The 20,918-nt window shown below is 48.3% G+C and overlaps 1 protein-coding gene across 7 annotated transcripts in view; it reads right to left on the reverse strand.

The window, feature by feature from the left end:
• MYT1L (myelin transcription factor 1 like) overlaps positions 1 to 20,918 on the reverse strand; it is a gene marked incomplete at both ends in the record, with an annotated part of 138,470 nt that overhangs the window by 51,324 nt on the left and 66,228 nt on the right. For all 7 annotated transcript variants that reach the window (XM_082642425.1, XM_082642422.1, XM_082642424.1 and 4 more), the window contains 3 exons: positions 16,681 to 16,749; positions 17,625 to 17,746; positions 19,532 to 19,768. In XM_082642425.1, the coding sequence (XP_082498551.1) occupies positions 16,681 to 16,749; positions 17,625 to 17,746; positions 19,532 to 19,768 (428 nt within the window). The remainder of the gene's footprint in view (positions 1 to 16,680; positions 16,750 to 17,624; positions 17,747 to 19,531; positions 19,769 to 20,918) is intronic.

Below are 20,918 nucleotides of genomic sequence, written 5' to 3' on the forward strand. Positions count from 1 at the left end.
GGGTGAGATCTGATGTGAGTTTGATGGGCTGATGGACATTTTTATTTGATGATTTTAAACCTGATTTGCAAGTCTGATATGAGCATTTTAAAATAATACCATATTAGACAAGAGAGAGAAAAAGACATATTAGGAAAATGGAATCCTTTTATCTTTGAAATATTTTGATCTTAGTTGTTGGAGTTTCAAACATAAGAGGTTCCGTTTCATTCATTTGTTGCTGGAATTGGGTCAGACTTTGGGGGTTGATTATCTTTGTCTTTCTTCCCCTGACCTCCCTTACCCCCAACCCAGCTGGCCTCACGTCTGCAGAGACGCCCTTGGCCTGGCCCACCAGGCCCCCATGGGCCATTCCTGCTTTCCTGTTTCCTCTCAGACCTCAGTCCTTCATGAAGAAACTCTTCTCTCTCTTTACTCTGGGAGCCGGCGCTGTCCTGAGACCTCAACAGACAGAAGCCCGTCTCGTCCTTACCGTGAACCATCAGGTGGCTGTCCGCATTGCCCGGCTCTGGATGTAGATGGGAGAGGTCACCCCGCGGTGGGCGGCAGGGCTGGGCCCTGGAGCCAGGAGGCCTGCTGGGGGTCCTCGCCGCTAAGCCCTGGCCCTGCCCCTGAGTCCCCGGAAGGGTGCCCGGGACCACCCAGAGGTGGGAGGAGGTCACCTCTCGACACTTACTGCCCTTCTTAGGTCGCACTTGTGAAAACCCGAAGGTGTGAAAATGTCTGCCGGTATCTGAGGGGCCTTTATCAGTGCAACTCGAATGTCCCGCCTGGACTTTTAAAAGGGTTTTACAAAGAAAGCAGTTAATCGACAGACCTCAAATACTCACAATGAAGCAATAAACAAGATTTTAAATTATTTCTACTTAAAAACTGGCTCCATTTGATAGCCCCGAGGAACTAAAAGCCAGAGACAGGCATTTTCAAGGGCGAAAAAATCTTGTCATGACGTGACACGGGGAGAAAAGCAGAAGCACCTGAGAGAGAAGGCAAACACCTCAAGTATACGGCGAGAGCGTGACCAAGTCACTGCGGGATGATTCTGACAGGAAGATGTGGCTGAACCGAAACAGACGTCCCTTTGGAAAGAGGCCAGAAGTAGCAAAAATGACTGGAGTTCACTTCACTTCACCAAGGACCTGTCCAGTGCCGAGCGTGACCCAGGCCCCGTCCCAGGTGCTGTGCTTGCCCCCAGCCCAGCCCTTCTGAGCCCACCTGCCTGTGGCCCCCAGGGAGCCCTGACCCCATGCGGTGAGAGAGCTAAACTGAAAACACAGCCCATTCCATTTTAAAACAAACAAACAAAAATGGAAAGTCCAGTGAATAGATACAGATTCCTTGGGAGTCAAAAACTTTGGAGAAGAGAGCATACGCAAGGTTATTTGGCCTAAAAATGTACGAACTGAAAGTCTCGGAAAGGGCAAATCTCTTCAATCTAACACACGTCACAGGTGCTGGAGAGGGACCGACAGGGACGGCCAGAGATGGCAGAGGGGGTGGGGTCTATGGGGGGGCTTGGCAGGAAGAGAGAAGCTACAGTCAGGAGGGAGGAGGTGGGGGGGACCACGGGAGGCGCCCCGATTCCCCCGGCGAGAGGATAAGCATCTCACTGCCTTCCACAAACAGCCATGTCTTGCAAACAGGTAAAACTCACTTTCTTTTTCTTAGACAGGTCTTAAACGTGGGGTGGGTAGACGTGGAATAACGCAAGCTGTCCCTTCCCGTAAGTCTTAGGTCCTCAGCTGTAAAGGGGTTGTCTGCGCCCCTCCTCGCTGCAGACTAAGTGGTCTGGTGGTCGGGAGAGAGGAGTGCTTCTTCTTCCCCTTTGCAGAGTTGTGCTCAGGCCCTCCAGCTCCACTGACCTGTGGCCAGTGCTGGCCGGGCCTGGCTCTCGTCCTCCACACCCACCCCTGCCCCCCGCCCCACAAGGACGCTGCGAGTCTGCACAGGGCTCAGGGCACAGCTGACGGGCGGCTTGGCCTCCCGCTGGACAGTGATGCTGCTTCCTCCCCAGCTTCCCATCCAGTGGCCAAAAAGGTATGTCTTTCCTCCATTCCTCACTTGGAAATCGCCGTCCTGGTGCAGGAGACGCCATGTGTGTCTGGCAGCAGAACGTGTGCAGAGCCGTGCCATGCATGTGCCACCAGGCTTTCACCTCCACATGGCCCTGCCACTGATGCCGCCCATGTGCGGCTCTGTCCCCTGTACAGAGGTGACCTCATAGGGCTCGCCCGCCACCACTGCCTCCTTTGCACCCAGGGCAACAGTGTTTCCGAATTCACCGGAACCTTCTAGGTCATCTGGCCGAATCCCCTCCCTCCACAGTGGAGGCCTGGGGCTCAGAGGCGTGGCTGCATCTGCCCAAGGTCACCTGGCTGACCTGCCTGCAGACCCCACTGCTTTCCCTTTGCAGTTCTCCCTGCAGAATTCCTGGGCTTTTTACCGGGCTGTGTTGTACAAGTCAACTTGTTCTGATTCGTTGACTGATTTACTCAATGGCTTGGGTTCCCAGCACAGTGCAAAGTGCTGTTGAGCAGGAGCCGGATGCTGAAGGCCCGAGGGGTGTCCTCAGGAACCTCCGCTCTGTGTCTGGTCCACGGGACCACACAGCCACAGCGTAAGATGGAACATAATGTCTGCAGAAAGAAGCCAGGGCGCCGGCGTCCTGGGTGTGGGATCTAAACCCAGGTGAGGGGATTAACCAGCTCAGCGAAGGGCTGACCTGGCTCCATGGCTGGGCTCCTGTAGACAGGGTGGATTTGGATGGAGAGGAGGGTCAAGGAAGGTCACCTCAAGGGGACGTGCCTGCTTTGCAAAGGGCCAAGAGGGGGAGGGCGCCAGAAAGTTCTTGTACCATGAAGTATGCATACACTGTAGACAGTTGTTTGAAGAATTCAGAAATATGCATCTCAGGATCTCTCAAGCCATCTTTAAGCCTCAAGGTGAAACAGTCTGCAATCTACGTTCAAGGTGAAACCAAGGCTAGTCTCCCACGCAAGGGCATCCAGCCTCACCGTCCTCCCTCCGTGCCTGGCGCAGAGCTGGGGGTCACCCGCCTGAAGTGTGGATGTGATCCTCACGGCAGGAGTGGAAGCAGCACCATTTGATAATCAGATCATCGCCGGAACCAACTTCTCCGAAAGGCCCTCGTTTTCTCACTTTCTCAACTTTCTCCCAGTGCATCCGTTCAGCCTCAGTCTGACTCATCCAAGGAGCCCGGCAAGATGCGTGAGCGTCAGGGGAAAGTGGGCAGGTGAGGCCCCTCCCCCGATGGAGGTCCTGTCGCGCTGACAATGTGTTAAGGAAAAATCGCATCATCACAGTCACATTTAAATAGTCCCCAGTGGTTACACTATCTTCACAAGTCAGATATACTGTTTCCGTCTTGAAATGTCGCTCCGTCCAAACACAGCCCATGGTGAGATCTGAGGGCTGGCTGCCACCGTCAGGAAGTGGGGAATCCTTGGTGCTGCCCTATTCTGTTGGGAGGAAAGGGGCCTGCCAGACATCGGAGGGAATGTATTTGTGACGGGACTTGGAAGTTTTGTGATAATTTCCGTTTCCAGGAAGTGACCAGGTTATCCCGGGGCTCCTCCCACTGAGTTAAAACAGGAGACCCAGCGGCTGGGCTGTGGTCCCGGTCCTTGTCGTCTCCGCCGACACTCACTCCTGGTGATTCATTCTGCTAGTTGGGCAGCTTTAATCGCCATGTGTATGTTGACGACCTCCACATCCAGGTTTCCAGCCCCCGTCTCTCCCGAACTCTGCGGGTGCTCACACGACCGTCTCCTGACCGCCGAGGACATTCAACCCTCGACAGCCTGGCCCCGACTCCCCCGCAGGCTCCTCCTGTTTTCAGAAACTGCAGATGCTGGGGGCACCTTTGGGTGGCGCTCATGCTCTCACACTCACGCCACATCGCGTTCCTCGGGCAGAGCCCCCAGATTCTGACCGCTCCTGCAGCCGGCTTTGCTCCTGAGCTCGCCTGTGGAATCATCTCCAACCCGGACGGTCGCCAAGGCCTCCCAATGGGCCTTCCTGACCTTCTCTTGGCAGGAACTGGAGCCATGAGTGGAAGATGTCAGGTGGTGTCTCTGCTGTGCCGAAACCCAGCCCCCTCAGAGTGGAGATCAGAGTCCTGCCAGGTCCTGCAGGCCTGATGGGATCTGACCCCTGACGCTCTGCTTCATGTTCTGGAACATTCCCCTGGCTGTCCCTCCTCGGACCCCCGGGTGTCCCTGCCAGCATGCGGGGGCCGTGCTCCTGCTGTCTCCCCACACATGGGGGTTTACACGCAGACCCCAGGAAGAGCACACGCCCTTAGCCTGTGGTCCTTGTTTCAGGCTCAGCTACGGGAGCTGTCGGGTCTGTAAAGTGAGCCATATACGCGCAGAGCTCATCACCTCACTTCACAGGGTACCGTCCGGTCCCGTCTGTGATCCACCCGAGATCCTAACTGGGCGGAGACGCCCTTGTCAGCTCACGGGGCCGAGGCCCCGGGGGACCGTGCACGCGCCAGCCGCCCGCGTTCCCGGGGCTTGGGTCTGTGTTTGCTCGTCGTTCCAGGCCAAGAGGGAAGCTACAGAAACATCCCCTCCCGCCCCAGGAACATTATGCAGCTATTAAAGATTCCATAACCTACACAGTACACAAAGAAGCAGGCTTCAAGATCCTTGAGGGATGTGGTTAATAATATAATTAATAATAAATAATTAATATTTATCAGAGAGATGAGATTATACATAATTTTTCTTCCCCCACTTTCTCAATTTTTGGAGCTTATGGTAGCTTTGTTTCCAAAAATGTCATTTAAAAATGCCCTGGTCTTGTTAAAATCACACTCTCCCCCTCTTTGCCAAGAGCCCCCTTACATGTGCCAGCGATGGGCGATTGCACATCACAGTGCAATTCATCTCAGCAGAAGGCAGCATGTAGTAAAGCACCACCACTACCTGACCACAGGAGGACAAGAGCAGAGGGCATGCGAAGCCGCCATTCACGTGCCCGTGGCGGGGGCATGAAGCAGGGAGGTGCGTGGCCCTGTCCCGCGGAGGCCAAGATGGAGCTGCCCTCTGCGGCCCTGGGGCTGAAAGCGAGCTAAAAGAAGCCACCAATTTGAGCCCCAGACTGTGCACCGTACTTTGTGGTGGCATCCTCAGGATCCAGTCGCTAATGGTAATTGGGATGGGGAGGGCCTGAAGGTCACTTCCGTGGAGCGGCTTTCCCCACAGGTAGGCTAATTAAGGGCAGAAGCCAGCTTGAAAGAGAAGTATTCCAGCTACTAGTGGCGAGCAGGCTTCTAACAACTTGGATGCCCCACGTATTAAGAATGCGTATGCTAATTATAAGCCAGGCTTACTTAGTCCTTGGGGGGCCTAAGGAGCTCTCTTTGGTGACACCTGCTTTACTAGATTTGAATCTCTGTACAAGTTTGGAAGTAATAAAGTCAAACATATTTTTAAAATAACATAACAGAGGCTCTCCCCTACCTTGTATTGAATACTGCCCAAATGGTCCGAAACAATGAGGTTTTGGTGTAACATGCAAATATTCTACTCTGAAAACACACTGTGAAGCTTATATAATATTTAGTTTTAATCTGTCTATAAATGGCATTAAATTAAAAAGAGGACAGCATGTAAATATAAAAGGGCTAACCTCTCTGTCAATGGCTTAATAATATAACAAAAATGTTGAGGACACAGACGCTAAAAAAATCATAAACTTTTCAGTTGTAGGACTAAAATATTCCTGAATGTGTATTAAAATGGAGTAAAACTATATATGATGAACAGTATCGATGAAGTCTAAGGTTCTGTGTGGCACTGTCCACTAAGAATGTCCGCTTGACAGTGTGGCTATTTAAATCTGAATTCATAAAACGAAGTGCAATTAGGAATGCGTTCCTCAGCCCCGGTGGCCTCACACACGCAGGAGTCACGTGTGGCTGAGGCTGCCCTCCTGGACATCCCCATCACCCCACAAAGTTCTGCTGGACAGTCGTGTAAGTGTAGAAACTCATTTTGTAAAGCCAGATCACATTTTCATTTTGATTATTAAGAAAGTATTTGCACTTAATTTTTTTTTCCTTAAAAAGGTCAGGTAAGAGTGGGACTTCTCATCTCTCTCTACTATCACAATATTCTCTAATTCTCTTTGAAGGTAGCAGGATTATTGTGGACAGAGAACAGGATTAAGCACCCGGACCACCTGCAGACAGCTAGACAGAATCCACAGGTGTCTGGAACACGTCTCTCTTTGTAAAAATACAAAAAAGAGAGAATAGAATAGAAGGGATGTGATTTTCCTTGAATTGTGGCTCCTGGAAGATCAGGGACCATGTTTAGGGACAAGTACACAGGTACGTTACGTACACAGACGGGTCAAATGTGCAGACAGGTGGGATGGTTCCCTACAAGCATCTCGGCTCCCCAGAGCTCCCCGGCCCGTCAAACGCCCCCCTCACACGCTCAGAGCCGGTCTTTCCAATCAAGAAAGAAACCCAAAGAGGATGGTTCTCTTTCCTGAAATTGCTACCAAAAAATGCCCTCCAAGATCCTTGCTGGTAATTTCCCAAAGGGAACGTCTACTTTATTTCCAGTTTCGCTCATTTTGCTCCAGGGAACTATAAATTAGTGAAGTGTTTACGGGAATAAAACCTCAAATTTACAATTAAAGGCCGACGTAACCTGCTCCTGGCTGGTCAGACCTTCATTCCCTTCACAGAAGCAGCTTCTCCTGTAGCTCAGGGCTGGGGTGGTGACCAGCCGCTGAGCTTGAAGGAAGGCCATTTGTCAGAACTGCCCCAGAGGAGCCCAGAATGAAATGAAAATGGGACCAGATTCCCAATAATTAGGAAAGGCCAAATTTAACTAGATGTAACGTATGGAGAAGGCTCAGCCAATTCAACATGTTTTGTGAAGGGCCATGTGTCTGGCTTTGAATCCTGGCCTGACAACACAGGCAACAAAATACATGTATTCACATAAGTGTGTGTTGACACATTGACATACAGCATATTTAAATACATATGTCCATACATTTAAAATACCTTTAAAATGGCAGTATTTAAAATTGTAAGGAAAATATTTTTTCCTTCTGTTCACATGCACCAAATATGCTGTATGTTTTATATTCTTAATTGTATAAAGAAAAGTAATTTTGCAGTTAGAAATTAAATTTATTCAAAGAGTCATTTTCAAATAGTTTGTATTAGGTGGATTATTTTAGCTTGGATTAGATGACAAATTGTGTTCTACTTATTTAGAAATAGTATGATTCAGTACTGTCTGGTATCTGTATTAAAATTTCACCATTTCAAAACGGAGGAATGGAATGCTAAGAAATATTTTGTAAGGAAGGCCTTTTTCATGGCCTTGTTCTGGATTTAAAATCTTCCCCAAGTTTGTCACAATAAAAAAAAACATGAAAATCTCAAGGCCAGCTTTAAGTTAGCTATTCAGCGCCATCCCCAGGAGGGCTTCCTCTCAGGTCAGACACAGTGGCCACTGCCAGCTGGTCTTTAAATGGCCAGTGTATGGACTGTTCAGGTGACAGGAGAGATTGGTTTAGCCCAGAAGACAGCAAGTGAGGCAGGTTGAAGGTGAAGTGAAACACGGATGCCAGCTGAATCCACACCTGAGTTAACAAAAAAGGACGCTGCCTCTCCAGGGCCAGGGAACAGGGGTTGCCGCAGTGAAACCCCTCGACCAGGAGCCCTAAGGAGGATGGTTCGGATCTACAGAGCTTTCACACAAGACTTTAATTAGTTTGTGACCTGGCTGACAGTGGATCGGGGATCTGGTCCACATTCATCACGTTTCATTTAGTTTCAATGAAAATGGATGATGAGGCACCAATGAACAACTTAAAAATTCAGTTTCTACGAGCCGACGAAGCCCAGATTTTAGGGCAGCCTTTCGGCCCACCCAGCAAATCCCTCATTTTGAGGAGAGAAGGGATCCCTAAGAGCGCAGGGGGCCAAGCCAAGGCACCTTCCCGTGGGGCGGTGCTCGGTATGACAGACCGCCTGCAATGAGCCTTGCTTCGGCCTGGACGGCTGGCTCCCCTCTGCTTCCACCCCCATCCTGGCTGAGTGGGGCTCGGGGCTCCGGTCCCCTGCCCGGACCATGCTCCCCGCAGCCAGCTCTGCCCGGCCCCTCGCTTGCCCCTCCGCGGCCCCGACTGCACGGCCTCCTCCCGTCCTCGGTGCGTCCATCTGCTGCCCGCGCCTGGACCAGCTGAGCTCAGGCCCCGGCCCACGACCTCTGCTCCCCAGCCGCCCCCCCAACCCCGATGGTCGCCTCCCAGGATGCCCTGCACGGGACTGGCCATGGTGCCTTGAAAGCAGAAACGGTGTCTTATCTCTGGGTGCGGATCACAAGTTTTTAAAACGAAAGAATGAAACAGCTCTGTTTATGGTTTTCCGGGAGATGCCCTCTCCCGGTTTTTGCTTCTGACTCGAAGCTCAGGGACTTTGCAGAACATCCGTCTTTACTGAGGGGGTGTGAGCACAGAGGGGCGGAAATGATTCCTGGGGCAGCAGTACGCTGCCCACTCGCTGATGGCGACAGCCAGACGTGAGAACACCTGTGCTGGCCCGCAGATGAACACGTGCACACCTGCATACACGCACGTGCACACACGCACACGTGCGCACACATACGCACAGGCACTGCAGAAACATGGCAGGGAGAGCCCAGCACACAGGCACCCCTTTCTGCAATCACCGCCCACCCCCAGGGTTCCAACGGATGTAACTGCTGCAGTGTCTTTCTTCTCTTTATTTTTCTTTCTAAATTAGAGGACTTGCTATAAAGTCCTCCAAAGCCAGAGGCTCAGAAGATTCTGGAGTGAATTAAAGTTCTCCTTATTTCAGGGAGGTCACAGAAGTCATTAAGTAAACGTTAAACTAACGCTTACATTTTCCTCCTTTGAACTCTGTTTAGTGTTGGCACAAAACCCAGCAGTTTAACAGGAGCTGTGGGACTTGTGTGTGTTGCCACGGTGACGATGACACTAACTGAACACCTACAGTGAGCTGGGTACCAGGACTCTCCCATTTCCCAGATGAGGACTTGACGCCCCTCTGACGGGAGAGGCCGGTCTCTGTGTTTTGTTTTGCACAAAGAGTTTATTGACACAAAGCTGTGTCTTGATTAGTCAACTTCCCTCCTACCCCTGTGCCTTTCTTTGACGACGGAAGTCTGTTTTTTCACTCTGCAAACCTCCTCATAACCTGCACCCAAACCTGGAAGATGGTGGAGAATAAACAAACCAAAGACAAACACACCTAGACTGCATTCAAATACTGCCAGAGAACTCTACAGATGCTTTTGTAAAGCACAGATCCCTTTATAAAATAAATTAAATATCAATGCTTTTCTCTTTTTTTTTGCTTTGTTTTGTTTTTCATTGATTTGCATGTGAATATGGTTAAAGGTGATTAAAACATAACCCCAGACTCAACCCCCTGGAACTCTCCCTTAATAATCTGGGTCTAGGGACTTCGCTGGTGGCGCAGTGGTTAAGACTCCATGCTCCCAATGCAGGGGGTCCGGGTTTGATCCCTGGTCAGGGAACTAGATCCCACATGCCGCAACTAAGAGTTCACATGCCATAACTAAGGAGCCTGCAAGCTGCGCGAAGGAGCCCTGGAGTCGCAACTAAGGAGCACACCTGTGGCAGCTAAGACCCGGCACAACCAAATAAATAAATATTAAAAGAAGGGATTTAAATAATGAGTCTAATGTCGGCTATTAGAAAGAGAAGAAGCAGGAAGGGAGATTCTTGGCGGATCCAGTTACAACAGCAAACAACCCAATGACACTTGGCAGCTGGGCCAGCATCCAGGGAGTTGGGCCCTATGACGCTACGTGGCTAAGTCCGCCTGTTCCAGAAACAGAGAGAAGAACCCAGGCTTTCCCCCCAAACCCTTCCTTAATAAGAAACTCAGCGAACGCAGGCCTGAGCCATGCGGCATTGCTTTATTCACTATATGTTTGTGCATTCATTCATGGGAATGTGAGTGTGTGAGTGTGAGAGCTTGTGCATGTGTGAGTGTGTGCATGAGTGTGAGTGTGCGAGTGTGCACACGTGTGTCAGCATGTGTGTGAGTGGGTGTGTATGTGATTGTGTGTGCGTGTGTGTCAGTGTGTGACTGTGTTGTGTTAGCACGTGTATTTGTATGTGTGAGTGCATGCACGAGAGTGTGTGTGTGCGCGTGCAAATCTATGCGTGTGAGTGTTGTGTGAGACTGTGAGAGTGTGTGCGCATGTGTGTGTGTGCATCTGAGAGTGTGTGTGTGAGTGGGAGACATGTGATTTTGTGTGCGTGTGTCAGTGTGTGACTGTGTGTGTTAGCGTGTGTATTTGTATGTGTGAGTGCGTGCATGAGAGTGTGAGTGAGTTTGTGTGAGTGCGTGTGCAAATCTATGCGTGTGAGTGTTGTGTGAGACTGAGTGTGTGCACACGTGTGTGAGTGTGTGCATCTGAGTGTGTGTGTGAGTGGGTGACTGATTGTGTGTGCGTGTGTCTGTGTGACTGGGTGTGTTAGCGTGTGTATTTGTATGTGTGAGTGCGTGCGCGAGAGTGTGTTTGTGTGAGTGTGTGTGTGCGAATCTATGCGTGTGGGTGTGAGTGTGAGAGTGTTGTGTGAGACTGATAGTGTGTGCATGTTCGTGAGAGAGTGTGTGTGCGTGCGAGTGTATGTGTGTGAGTGAGTGTATGTGAGTGAGTGTGTGTGTGTGTCCGTGTGAGAGTGTGTCCGTGTGTGAGTGTGTGTTTGTGTGAGTGTGTTTGCGTGAGCGTGTGTGTGAGCATGTGTGTGTCTCTGTGGGTGAGTGTGTGTGTGTGTGTGTGTGTATAACTGGAGTCATCCTCAAACATCTTTATTGTGGAAGTTTTCCTATATTGTGCTCCCCTGAATTTCCTATATGGGACTTATTTTAAATTGACCTTACTTATGGTTAAATGAAAATCTATCTGCCGCAAGCTGTATTTCTTAGGGTATTTTTAGAAAAGTGCTGCAGCGCAGACTTTATCAACATTTTACAGATGTTGAAATAGAAATTGTGGGACGAGGTTCTTCCTGGGGATGACAAAACCCCTGTGAACAGTTTTCCACGACTGCTGGTCATGTCCCACCTGGAAGTTTAGCTTCACAGGACCCAATCCCCTGTTTAGTCCCCCGTGTGGTTTATGAGAAAACACTGCATGAGACCTAAAGCTAAAAGCTTCAGAGAAAGAAACTCAGAATTTGTATTTTTATGTAGTTAAGCATAAACCTTTAATTCTCCATCGAAAACCAACACCCCTAAAGGGATACTAATTTTGAAACGGTAGCATGAAGTGTGGAAAAGGCGCTTGGGCCAAGTGTGGTGACGGCCACTTACTGACTGAGCTGCCCAACTGCCCAGACTCAGTGTCCACACCTGAGAGGTAGGTCCAAGCCCCCCACCTTCTCGAGGGCCAGGCGCGCAGAGGAGGCTCCGAGTCTCGTCTAAATCTCAGGTGTGTGTTGCTCATCGGGTCCCAGCAGGTCGTGTCTATGGTGTGACACGCGCCCCAGGTGCCCGAGGCTGGCGCCCTTCTCCCCCACAGACACTCACACGTATGCACCAGGTGGTGTGACATGCGCCCCAGGTGCCCGAGGCTGGCGCCCTTCTCCCCCACAGACACTCACACGTATGCACCAGGTGGTGTGACATGCGCCCCAGGTGCCCGAGGCTGGCGCCCTTCTCCCCCACAGACACTCACACGTATGCACCAGGTGGTGTGACATGCGCCCCAGGTGCCCGAGGCTGGCGCCCTTCTCCCCCACAGACACTCACACGTATGCACCAGGTGGTGTGACATGCGCCCCAGGTGCCCGAGGCTGGCGCCCTTCTCCCCCACAGACACTCACACGTATGCACCAGGTGGTGTGACATGCGCCCCAGGTGCCCGAGGCTGGCGCCCTTCTCCCCCACAGACACTCACACGTATGCACCAGGTGGTGTGACATGCGCCCCAGGTGCCCGAGGCTGGCGCCCTTCTCCCCCACAGACACTCACACGTATGCACCAGGTGGTGTGACATGCGCCCCAGGTGCCCGAGGCTGGCGCCCTTCTCCCCCACAGACACTCACACGTATGCACCAGGTGGTGTGACATGCGCCCCAGGTGCCCGAGGCTGGCGCCCTTCTCCCCCACAGACACTCACACGTATGCACCAGGTGGTGTGACATGCGCCCCAGGTGCCCGAGGCTGGCGCCCTTCTCCCCCACAGACACTCACACGTATGCACCAGGTGGTGTGACATGCGCCCCAGGTGCCCGAGGCTGGCGCCCTTCTCCCCCACAGACACTCACACGTATGCACCAGGTGGTGTGACATGCGCCCCAGGTGCCCGAGGCTGGCGCCCTTCTCCCCCACAGACACTCACACGTACGCACCAGGTGTGCTCAGGTGGCTCTGCTGCTGCAGCATAAAATGACTTTCTAACTGAAAGGAGGTCATCCGAAAGGTACTCCTTGAAGTGAAAGATCACGTATCACATGCCTCCCCCAACACGAGGGCCAGAACCTCAGCATAACTTCTGCCGTAAGGAGTTAACTGTACAGAGGGGTCCACACATCCTTCCACGCGGAGACACGTCCTCTGTGAAGGCCACAGCCCTCAGTCCACGGCAGTTGTAATTCACAAAGTCCCCTGGATTTACTACTGTGAACCGGGAAGGCAGAAGATGGTAGAAATGAGGATCAGTTCTCAGAACCTGGTATGCAGTGAAAGCGGGTGAACTTCCTGCACCCGAAAGAGTGGAAGCTGTGGGCGGAGTGTGGTTCTACTAGACCCTGGTAAATAACCCTCCCAACGCCAGCACGACACGCATAGCTGAAGAAATAAGCCCTCGGAAATTCTAGAAATAAGGCGCCCTTAGAGAAAAGTCATATCTTGGCCTAAGTTCAAAATTTTAATTCTTTTATTTAAATAAATGTAACCAGGTTTTAAACAAGGCTTTTTTTTTTTTTTTTTTTTTTTTTTTTGAGTATGTGGTTAAAATTCCTCTATGTCTAAGGTGAAAATACCTGGGAGACATACCTCGGAAAGACAGAACACACGAGAACTATTTAAATGTCAGAGAACACAAAGGAGGACCCCACCCACCCCACGAGGATTAAATCAAAGTTCAAAGGTGAAGAAGTAAAGAGAACCAGGGACGGACAATTACTTCTCCTGCAAGGGCCCTCATTAACCAGGGATTCTGGTTCTATAAGACAAAGACAGGAATAACAAGGGAGAATCTAAATGTGGCCAACTGAGTATAAATGGAAGCCAATTTGGGGGCCTGTTTTTAGAGCTAATTGCCTCTGATTTAAGTCAGTTTTTAATCGGTTTAAACCGGTCATGGAGGTGGCTAAAACACCTACATCATGCCCGTGCCTGTGCTGATCTTGCATCTGGAAGTAGGAAAAATAATTTCTGGCTGGGAGGATGTGGTTTCTTAAAAAAAAAAAAAGGCTGAGGATGATGTGATGTGATTTGCAAGTTCTTTCAGGTTGCTACTTTCAGGGGATCTTAGCCAATGAAACTTTTAGAGAAGAAACTTCCCTCATGTTAGGCAGAGTCCTCACCAAAAAAATCACATTCATTTGGACAATTTCATTCTTTTGTTTTTTTCCTGGCCTGGGGTCTCAATGAACCTCACAGTCAGGAGTCCTCTAAGGGGGGCGGCTGTTCCTGGGCATCTGTGTAGCATCATAAACATCAGCCTGAGAGGGTCTGCTAGTCTCGGGGCCCTGGGTCGCGGTCATCTCGGGTTCCCTCGCCTGCCTCTGGGGCTCCCTCCACCAGTGCTGTCACCTGCCTCTGACCCAGCCACCAACCCGTTTTCTACGCCAGACGGACCAGGGACAAGAAAGCAATAGTTGCAGAGACTGAATGATATTCACGAACACATTACATTTTAATACAGGTTCAGTTTACATATTGTACATAATTCGACAACACGATCGGCTTCTTTTTAAGACTATCCCACATGTGCTGTTCTGGATGAGAATGGAGCAAGGTCTTATCTCAGGAAGTTTAAGAGGATGGAGGACCCAAGACCCAGAGAGTATCTGGCGAAACTCGTCTGTCTGAGATCAAGAATGTCCTGTTAACGGCCAGCTAACAAAATTCAACATCAGAAGTGACAAGAGGAACATTCCCAGGAGGTTCTATTTCTTAGCTGATGCAGAAGTGAGAAACATTTTTGAGGCAATTGGGACCCACTTCCTAAGGTGTCTCTATGAAGAAGTGGAGATCACTGCATCACACAAGGACTCTCTCAATCAGGCAAGAGGCTATGCAGTGGAAATTGACCAAAGCTTTTAAAGTACATATGTGAAGAATAAGCTATTGAAAAGGGCACATGCATGAATTATTCTAGAGAAAGCAGTTGCAAATCCTAAAGGGATTCATCTCTGCTCCTGTGCACAGGAAAGCCTTTGTGACCCGCATGAAAAAGCCATGGATGGAGGGCTGTCATCAATTAAAAGATTAAAAAAAAATGCATTAAAATATATGGTTCCCTCAGTTGAGAAAGACTTATCATCAAGTAAAAAATGGTCATTTAAATATCAGATTATTTATAGTAGACATGTAAGTGAAATCCCTAGTTTTGAAGATCAATTCTTAAAAACAAATCATTTCAGAAAATTTGTCAAGTTTGGATTTCCCAGAAAAAGGGTCAATTGAAGTGGGATTCACTTGCTGCAAAGACAAGTTACAGGTGACTGTGGCCTTTAGATCAGCGTAAATCAGGAGAAGCCACCGCCCTCTGGAAGGTACTCACCTCCCACCCCGACCCCCAGGAGGAGGGAGGGAGGAGGGAACAGACGGCCTGACGCCGCCCAGGAGGATGTGAAGAGCGCTCTGAAGATGCGGATGGTACGGACCATCACACCATCTTCCAAGAACTCACGACAAGAAGAAAGTGCCAACACCGGAGGAGAAGCAGGTCTGCCTGGGACTTCAGATCAACACGACCTTCCAAGACCAAAGTCAGAGGGTGCAAAGCCATGAAAACCAGACCCATCAGAAGCCTACTCTGGTCTCTGGGGTCTGGAGACCACCAAGGAGAAGCCACACCAGATGCAAGTCGTCCACAGGCTGTTTCCCTGTTTACAGCGGGCCTGTTGGAACTGGAGATGGCAAAGCATTCCTCATCAAGAGAGTCAAAGGGAAGTTGCCACGTTCTGATGTTAGCCAAGTTCCAAGTGCAGTTAACCACGTTTTGATCGTGAGGGGAATATGGTTTCAAGCCATGGAAAAAAGAGGTCTTAACACAGCGGCCTGGGTGGCTCTTGCTAATTCTGTCCATCTGAGGTTCTAAAAGCTATTTGTCCGTCAGGCACCGCGAGGACGGCTACAGACTTTACAGCTGTTAAGTAAGAGGACGACCTCCTGGTGTTTACACGCCATGAAGAGGACTCCCAGGGTCTCGTGCCGGAAGGGCTAGTTCAGTAGGTCACTGAACATGAGCAGGTGATCTATGGCGCTAGGGCCCTGGACAGGGATCCTGTAAAAAATGACACGGTGTGAAACAGAACCCGCACTCTGCGGAGGCCCTGGTCTGTCTCGAGGGAGTGGGAGCACGGGGTGGGGTCCTTGGGAAAGGAATCCAACGGAGTCTGAAAACAGAATCTTCTCTGCATTGGAAATAAAGCCATTTCCAAACAAAATGGAAGCCGAGCAATTTGACGTGATGATTTTTATAACAGGCCAGGTAATTAAAAGCAATTATTTGGGGATCTTGGTTCTCATTATGTTCTGGAATGTTCAAGTCTTGCTCTTCTTTCCTTACAGACACCTGAATATCCATTCTAACTAGATGACCAGAGGTCTTAATCTGCTGTCTATGGCTTGGACTGACTTCTTCCAAAACCTGTCTAGTAACTGAATATGGATGTATATATGTGCATATGTACGTGTGTGTGTATATATATATATATATATATATATATATATATATATACGTATATATATGTGTGTGTATACACACACACACACACACACACACACACACAAAGAAGAAAACCCTTAGTCTGGTGGTGTAAATGTAGCTGACCAGATTCATGCTGAAAAGATAGAGAAAATTACAGGCTCAGAGGAGAGAGAGGGCCGTGTTGTCTGTGCATTGGTAAAAGTCTTAGTTAACTGTGAGTTATCACTGCCCTAAGGAGTCTCAATAGCTATAACCTCGGTATACTGAAGGAATTAGCTACGGTCATGGTGGGTTTTTGTCATTCGTGCTATTTAAATATCCATTTTTAAAGTGATCATATTAACTACTGACTTTTAAGAAATCAATTTTTGACTTTTTACATTACAATCAATCACTGCCTAAAAGTTTGAGTAACTCTGTAAAACTTCCCTTCCACGTGCATGCATATCTAGAGAGAAAATATCTATGCTTTAGAAAATTCAAGATAGAAGAAGGATACGATATGAAAAAGCTGGAGGTAAATGAGAGGGAAAAGGCAGATGGATTGTCCAGAGAAGTGACTAAAATCCTGAAGACCAGTCACGTGTGCTGAATTGAGGCGCTGACGCACACAGGTGGCTTTTTAAAGACATTTTTTCTTTTCAAACGACACGTCCTTTTTGTTACTACCAAGTGAATAGATTTTAGAAAGAGAAGGATTTTCGTTAAATCTTACTTGAGTTCTTGTGAGCTGGTGGCCAGCATACTTCGAATGCTTTTGTCAGCCAGCGGGCAGCCCGACAGACTGTAAGACAGGGCGGGAGAGTCAGGTGAGTAGCCCCGAGGCCCAGCTTACGTTCCCGAACAAACACAACATAAAACTGAAATTAAAAAGTTGAATGCAGAAAAGCGATGGGGCAAGTGCTGTATATTGAATTTTGTTGGTATAATTAACTAATTCATGTTTACATAGAAATTTAAGGAAACATGTCTTTCCAGAAACTTTAAAAAATAAGATTCAAATATTTGTGTTCTTTGGTCTCAATGTTTGTAAGTCATTTTCCAAATTTAGGTAGTTTGTTTCAAAATAAAAGACATTATACAACACGTCAATTAGCATGCTTTTGAAGGTCAACATATAGCACTTAAAGGGGTGACACATAATTCAACGTTTGTACTTGGACAGCATTGTTGAGGTAAGCTGAAAACAATAAATTGAAAAGACAGAATCCACCATGAGAAAAATGAAGGCACACCTTCTATGTGAGGCGTAATTACCAGTCACATGACCACTCCCATCACACCTTGGTGTTGGACATCTGCCACCAAACAAAAACAAAAACAGCCAAAATAGTAAGTATGTTTCAAAAAAAAAACTTGAAAAAAGTTTCATTGTTTCCAGTTTAGCTGCAATGTCTGCACAGGGATTTAAGCGCCCTGAAGAAAAGCTGCAAAATGCACAGGATTACATGGAAATGATGTCTCCATAGCACAGAGCATCGCTCAGAACAAGCGCGTCCACGGCTGGCCTCTCGCTCTACCCGACTGGCAGTTGGGGACATTTGTACGCTGCGCATGTCGCATGCTCAAACGGCAAGGCATATACAGACCCGGTTTAAAGATAAGCCAAAGAAAGGGAAGGTTTAGAAGAGTGATAATTTCACCTCACGTCATGCTTACGTTATCAAGTCCTTCTTGCTCTCCTTGCACTGGGGGTACTTGGGCTTGGGGCTCGGGATGGTCACCTCCCCCGGGTACCTTCTTTCTTCTAGAGCCTCCTGGAAGGGATCCAAGTCTTCCGGCTGCGGGCAGAACACAGCTTCAGGGCCACACCGATGACGGCTCGATACACAGACCAGAGGCTGCGTCCCCCCAGGGGATGGCTGCCCGGCATTGTCCACCTCTCCCCACCTTACCCTTAAAGTCACAACGCACCCTCACCCTGAGGATGCAAACCCAATTTCGTCCAAAGAGTATCTCTCTCTTTGGGGGACTTTAATTTCTCATCACTTGCTCTAAATTCCTAAACTTAGGGTAACCTGTCAGTGGGCAAATTCAAATTCCTTATTGAAATTCCTGAAGCTGTACCGACAGGAGGGACAGATAAGCGGGCTGGCAGGCAGAGAGGCTGCTCGGTGGACCTTGCTCACCTGGGTTTAAGACCTACGGCACTTTATCCAACATCACTGGGAGGAGCTTAAGCATTTTTACCCAAAGATATTTTAGACTCGGGGGCTTCTAACAACCTCTGGTAAGTAGCCTACACTACAGAAGTATTGTATGTGCTTTAAGTCCCAAGGCAAGGGAAGCCCAGTTTAGACTGACGCTGTGATTTTACAATACTCTTAGGCAACCCTTTTTTTCTTTTCTTTTCTTTTCTTTTCTTTTCTTTTTTTTTTAATAGAATGTACCTACTTTGGTTAATTGGGGCCCTTGCAGTAACCTAGAAGTTCCTACAGGTGGCGATGTTCAGCAAACGTGTTTCTGGAGTGCAAGGGTTTTCACTTGTGTGACACCTTATGATGGAAATAGTGCTGTCCTTTTATGGGGCTTAATTTTAATTAAAATAAATTCGAAGATTCAACTACCATGCCTTATTTGGTAGTAACGATTTAACACTGTAGGAGAAAAAAATACTTTGGAATTTAGCTTGCTGCTCAGATTCTATTCTCCTTTAAGATGCCTGGATACTTAAATCAGTTTGAAGAATAAGCATAATAAGCTTTTGATGTAATGGCCTTATAAACAGGTGCCTTCCCTGCCAATTCCTACAAATAGCTAATGTTTCCCTTTTCTCCACCTCCCTGTTTCTGTAAGATGCTACTGCTTGTATGGTGGTCTCCCTATTACGTTCAAAAATAATTTTCATTTTTCAGAGGATAAAGAAGATGTCATAATTTTCAGAGTTGAACACTGGAGGAAAAGTCAGTCTAATAAAGAACATTTTTTTTCCATTTATTTTCTTAGCCTAAAGGATAACTATTTTAATGATCTGAATTTGAAAATTGTAACTACTTCAAAAATATGTTCTTGACATAGGTGTTTTGGTAATATTATAGTCAACAAAGATTTAGGTGACGGTACTAAAATGATTTCGTTCTAGGCTGGGGTAGGTAGGCTCTTCTGCATATTTTAGGTTTCTTAGAGAACAGACCCTGTCCTTTGCTTCAATGAGCCAGCTAATTAACCGCACAGAATTAATCATTTTAAGTATTTGAGAGTCTCATTATAATTCCTTACCTGCAAGGAAAGCCCTGCATTCTATCAATTTATCACCCAGAAAAAATGAACTAGTAAGCTGTTTACACATTTTCCTACAGAAATCGTTTGCAACAAAACACACTTGTTAGAAAATAAAATTCATCATTTAAAGGAGGCAACGGTTTGTTTCACTCTGATCAGTGTTAGTGCTAAATCTCTCCTGGGTCAACCAAAAATGTCTTCTAATCCCTAGTCAGCTAAAGGTCATTTTTCAAGAGGAAAGACATTTTCTGTTACGGCGTGTGCCAAGGGCATTTTCCCTCGGTCGTGCCAACTTCACATGCTGAGTGGACGGGGTGGGGGGGCAGTCGGTGAAAAGCACGTACAGTAATCTCTTTGGGCTCATCCTCATCTATCCTCCGGGGCTTCATTTTGGTGTAGTCCACGGGCAAGTCCCAGCAGTCTCCCTCGCTCAGCTGGAAACACCGGCTGTTCATCACCGCCTGCTGCTGGGGGGACATGGGCTCCAGGGGCGTCAGGATGGGGCAGCAGCCCTCTCGCGGCCGCTGCTTGTTCATGCTCAGGTCCAGGGTCCCGTTCTCATCCACCTCCATGTCAGGGTTCTGCGGAACAGAAGGACGCAGGGACCATGAGAATCCATCCCCCAGACCACAGCCCTGCCTTCCGCCAGGACACAGTTCAAACTGGAAACTGCTCACTGCAGCCTCACGTGTATAAGCGCCCAAGGCGAGCGCACGTGGCCCCCCATCTGCCTTGCTCCCCACGCGCAGCTGGGAAATTGGCTGGCAGAGGCAGGCACGCATCCGTCTCTCTGTTATCTACTAATCACCCATCAGTCTCTTGCTCTCTTGTCTCTTATCGACTCTCTGTCATCTCTCTATCACTTACCTATCAGAGATCTATATGTTTTCTTCCTAATACATTTTTGCTTTTAGAAATAAGCCCGGCCAGAAGAAAAACAAGTGCCTAATTTCAATTCTATTCCAGTTCAAAGACCTCTTAAGAGATCAGAAATGTATGTGTGTGTACAGATTATACATAAATACCTAAAATTGTATACATATTAAAATGCTCCTTTAGTTTCACGGATGCTAATACTCCAAGACTTGGAGTGGAGGAAAACACAAGAATTTAGAAGAATGGAGGAGAGGAACTAGAATTTACTTTCTTTTTTTTTTTTTTTTCCATTTTTTGGACAAATATTTATTGAGTCCTATCAGGCACAGGCTCTGGGTATATAGTAGGAAACCAAACAAAACAAAAATCCCCACATAAAATTTACTTTCTAATACAAGACCTATGATGCAGAGAGACTTTTCCATTTTAAGTAGGAAGATGTGCAAGCACAGTCCAACACACCACTGCTGCAGTGATCACGGGCTGACCTGCTCTATGGTTCAGCAAACCTGCAATTTAGTCAACCAGCTTTAGAAAAAACGAAGAGGTACGGGGTGTTTTTTTTTTTTTTTAATGAGGCTTTAAACAGATCAAGAATTCCTCAGAGCCTGCCTCTCAGGAGGAGGGAGAGAAGGAAGGGCAGATGGAGGGCAGAGAAGAAAAAACAAAATACCTCCGACAATCCTCCATTTTTTTTTTCCCAGAGAGTTACACTCTCTTGAGCAATTTGATTTCAGAGCTGGCGTGAAACCTGCTGCCTACTCAGATGTCTAGCAGCTCTTTCCTCTGAATGTAATAGCGGAGGGGAGATGCTTGGAATGAAAACCCCATCCTTTGGGCTGTTACCTTGATAAA

This window comes from Mesoplodon mirus (genome assembly GCF_964341445.2).
Source record: "Mesoplodon mirus genome assembly, chromosome: 14".
NCBI lineage: Eukaryota > Metazoa > Chordata > Mammalia > Artiodactyla > Ziphiidae > Mesoplodon > Mesoplodon mirus.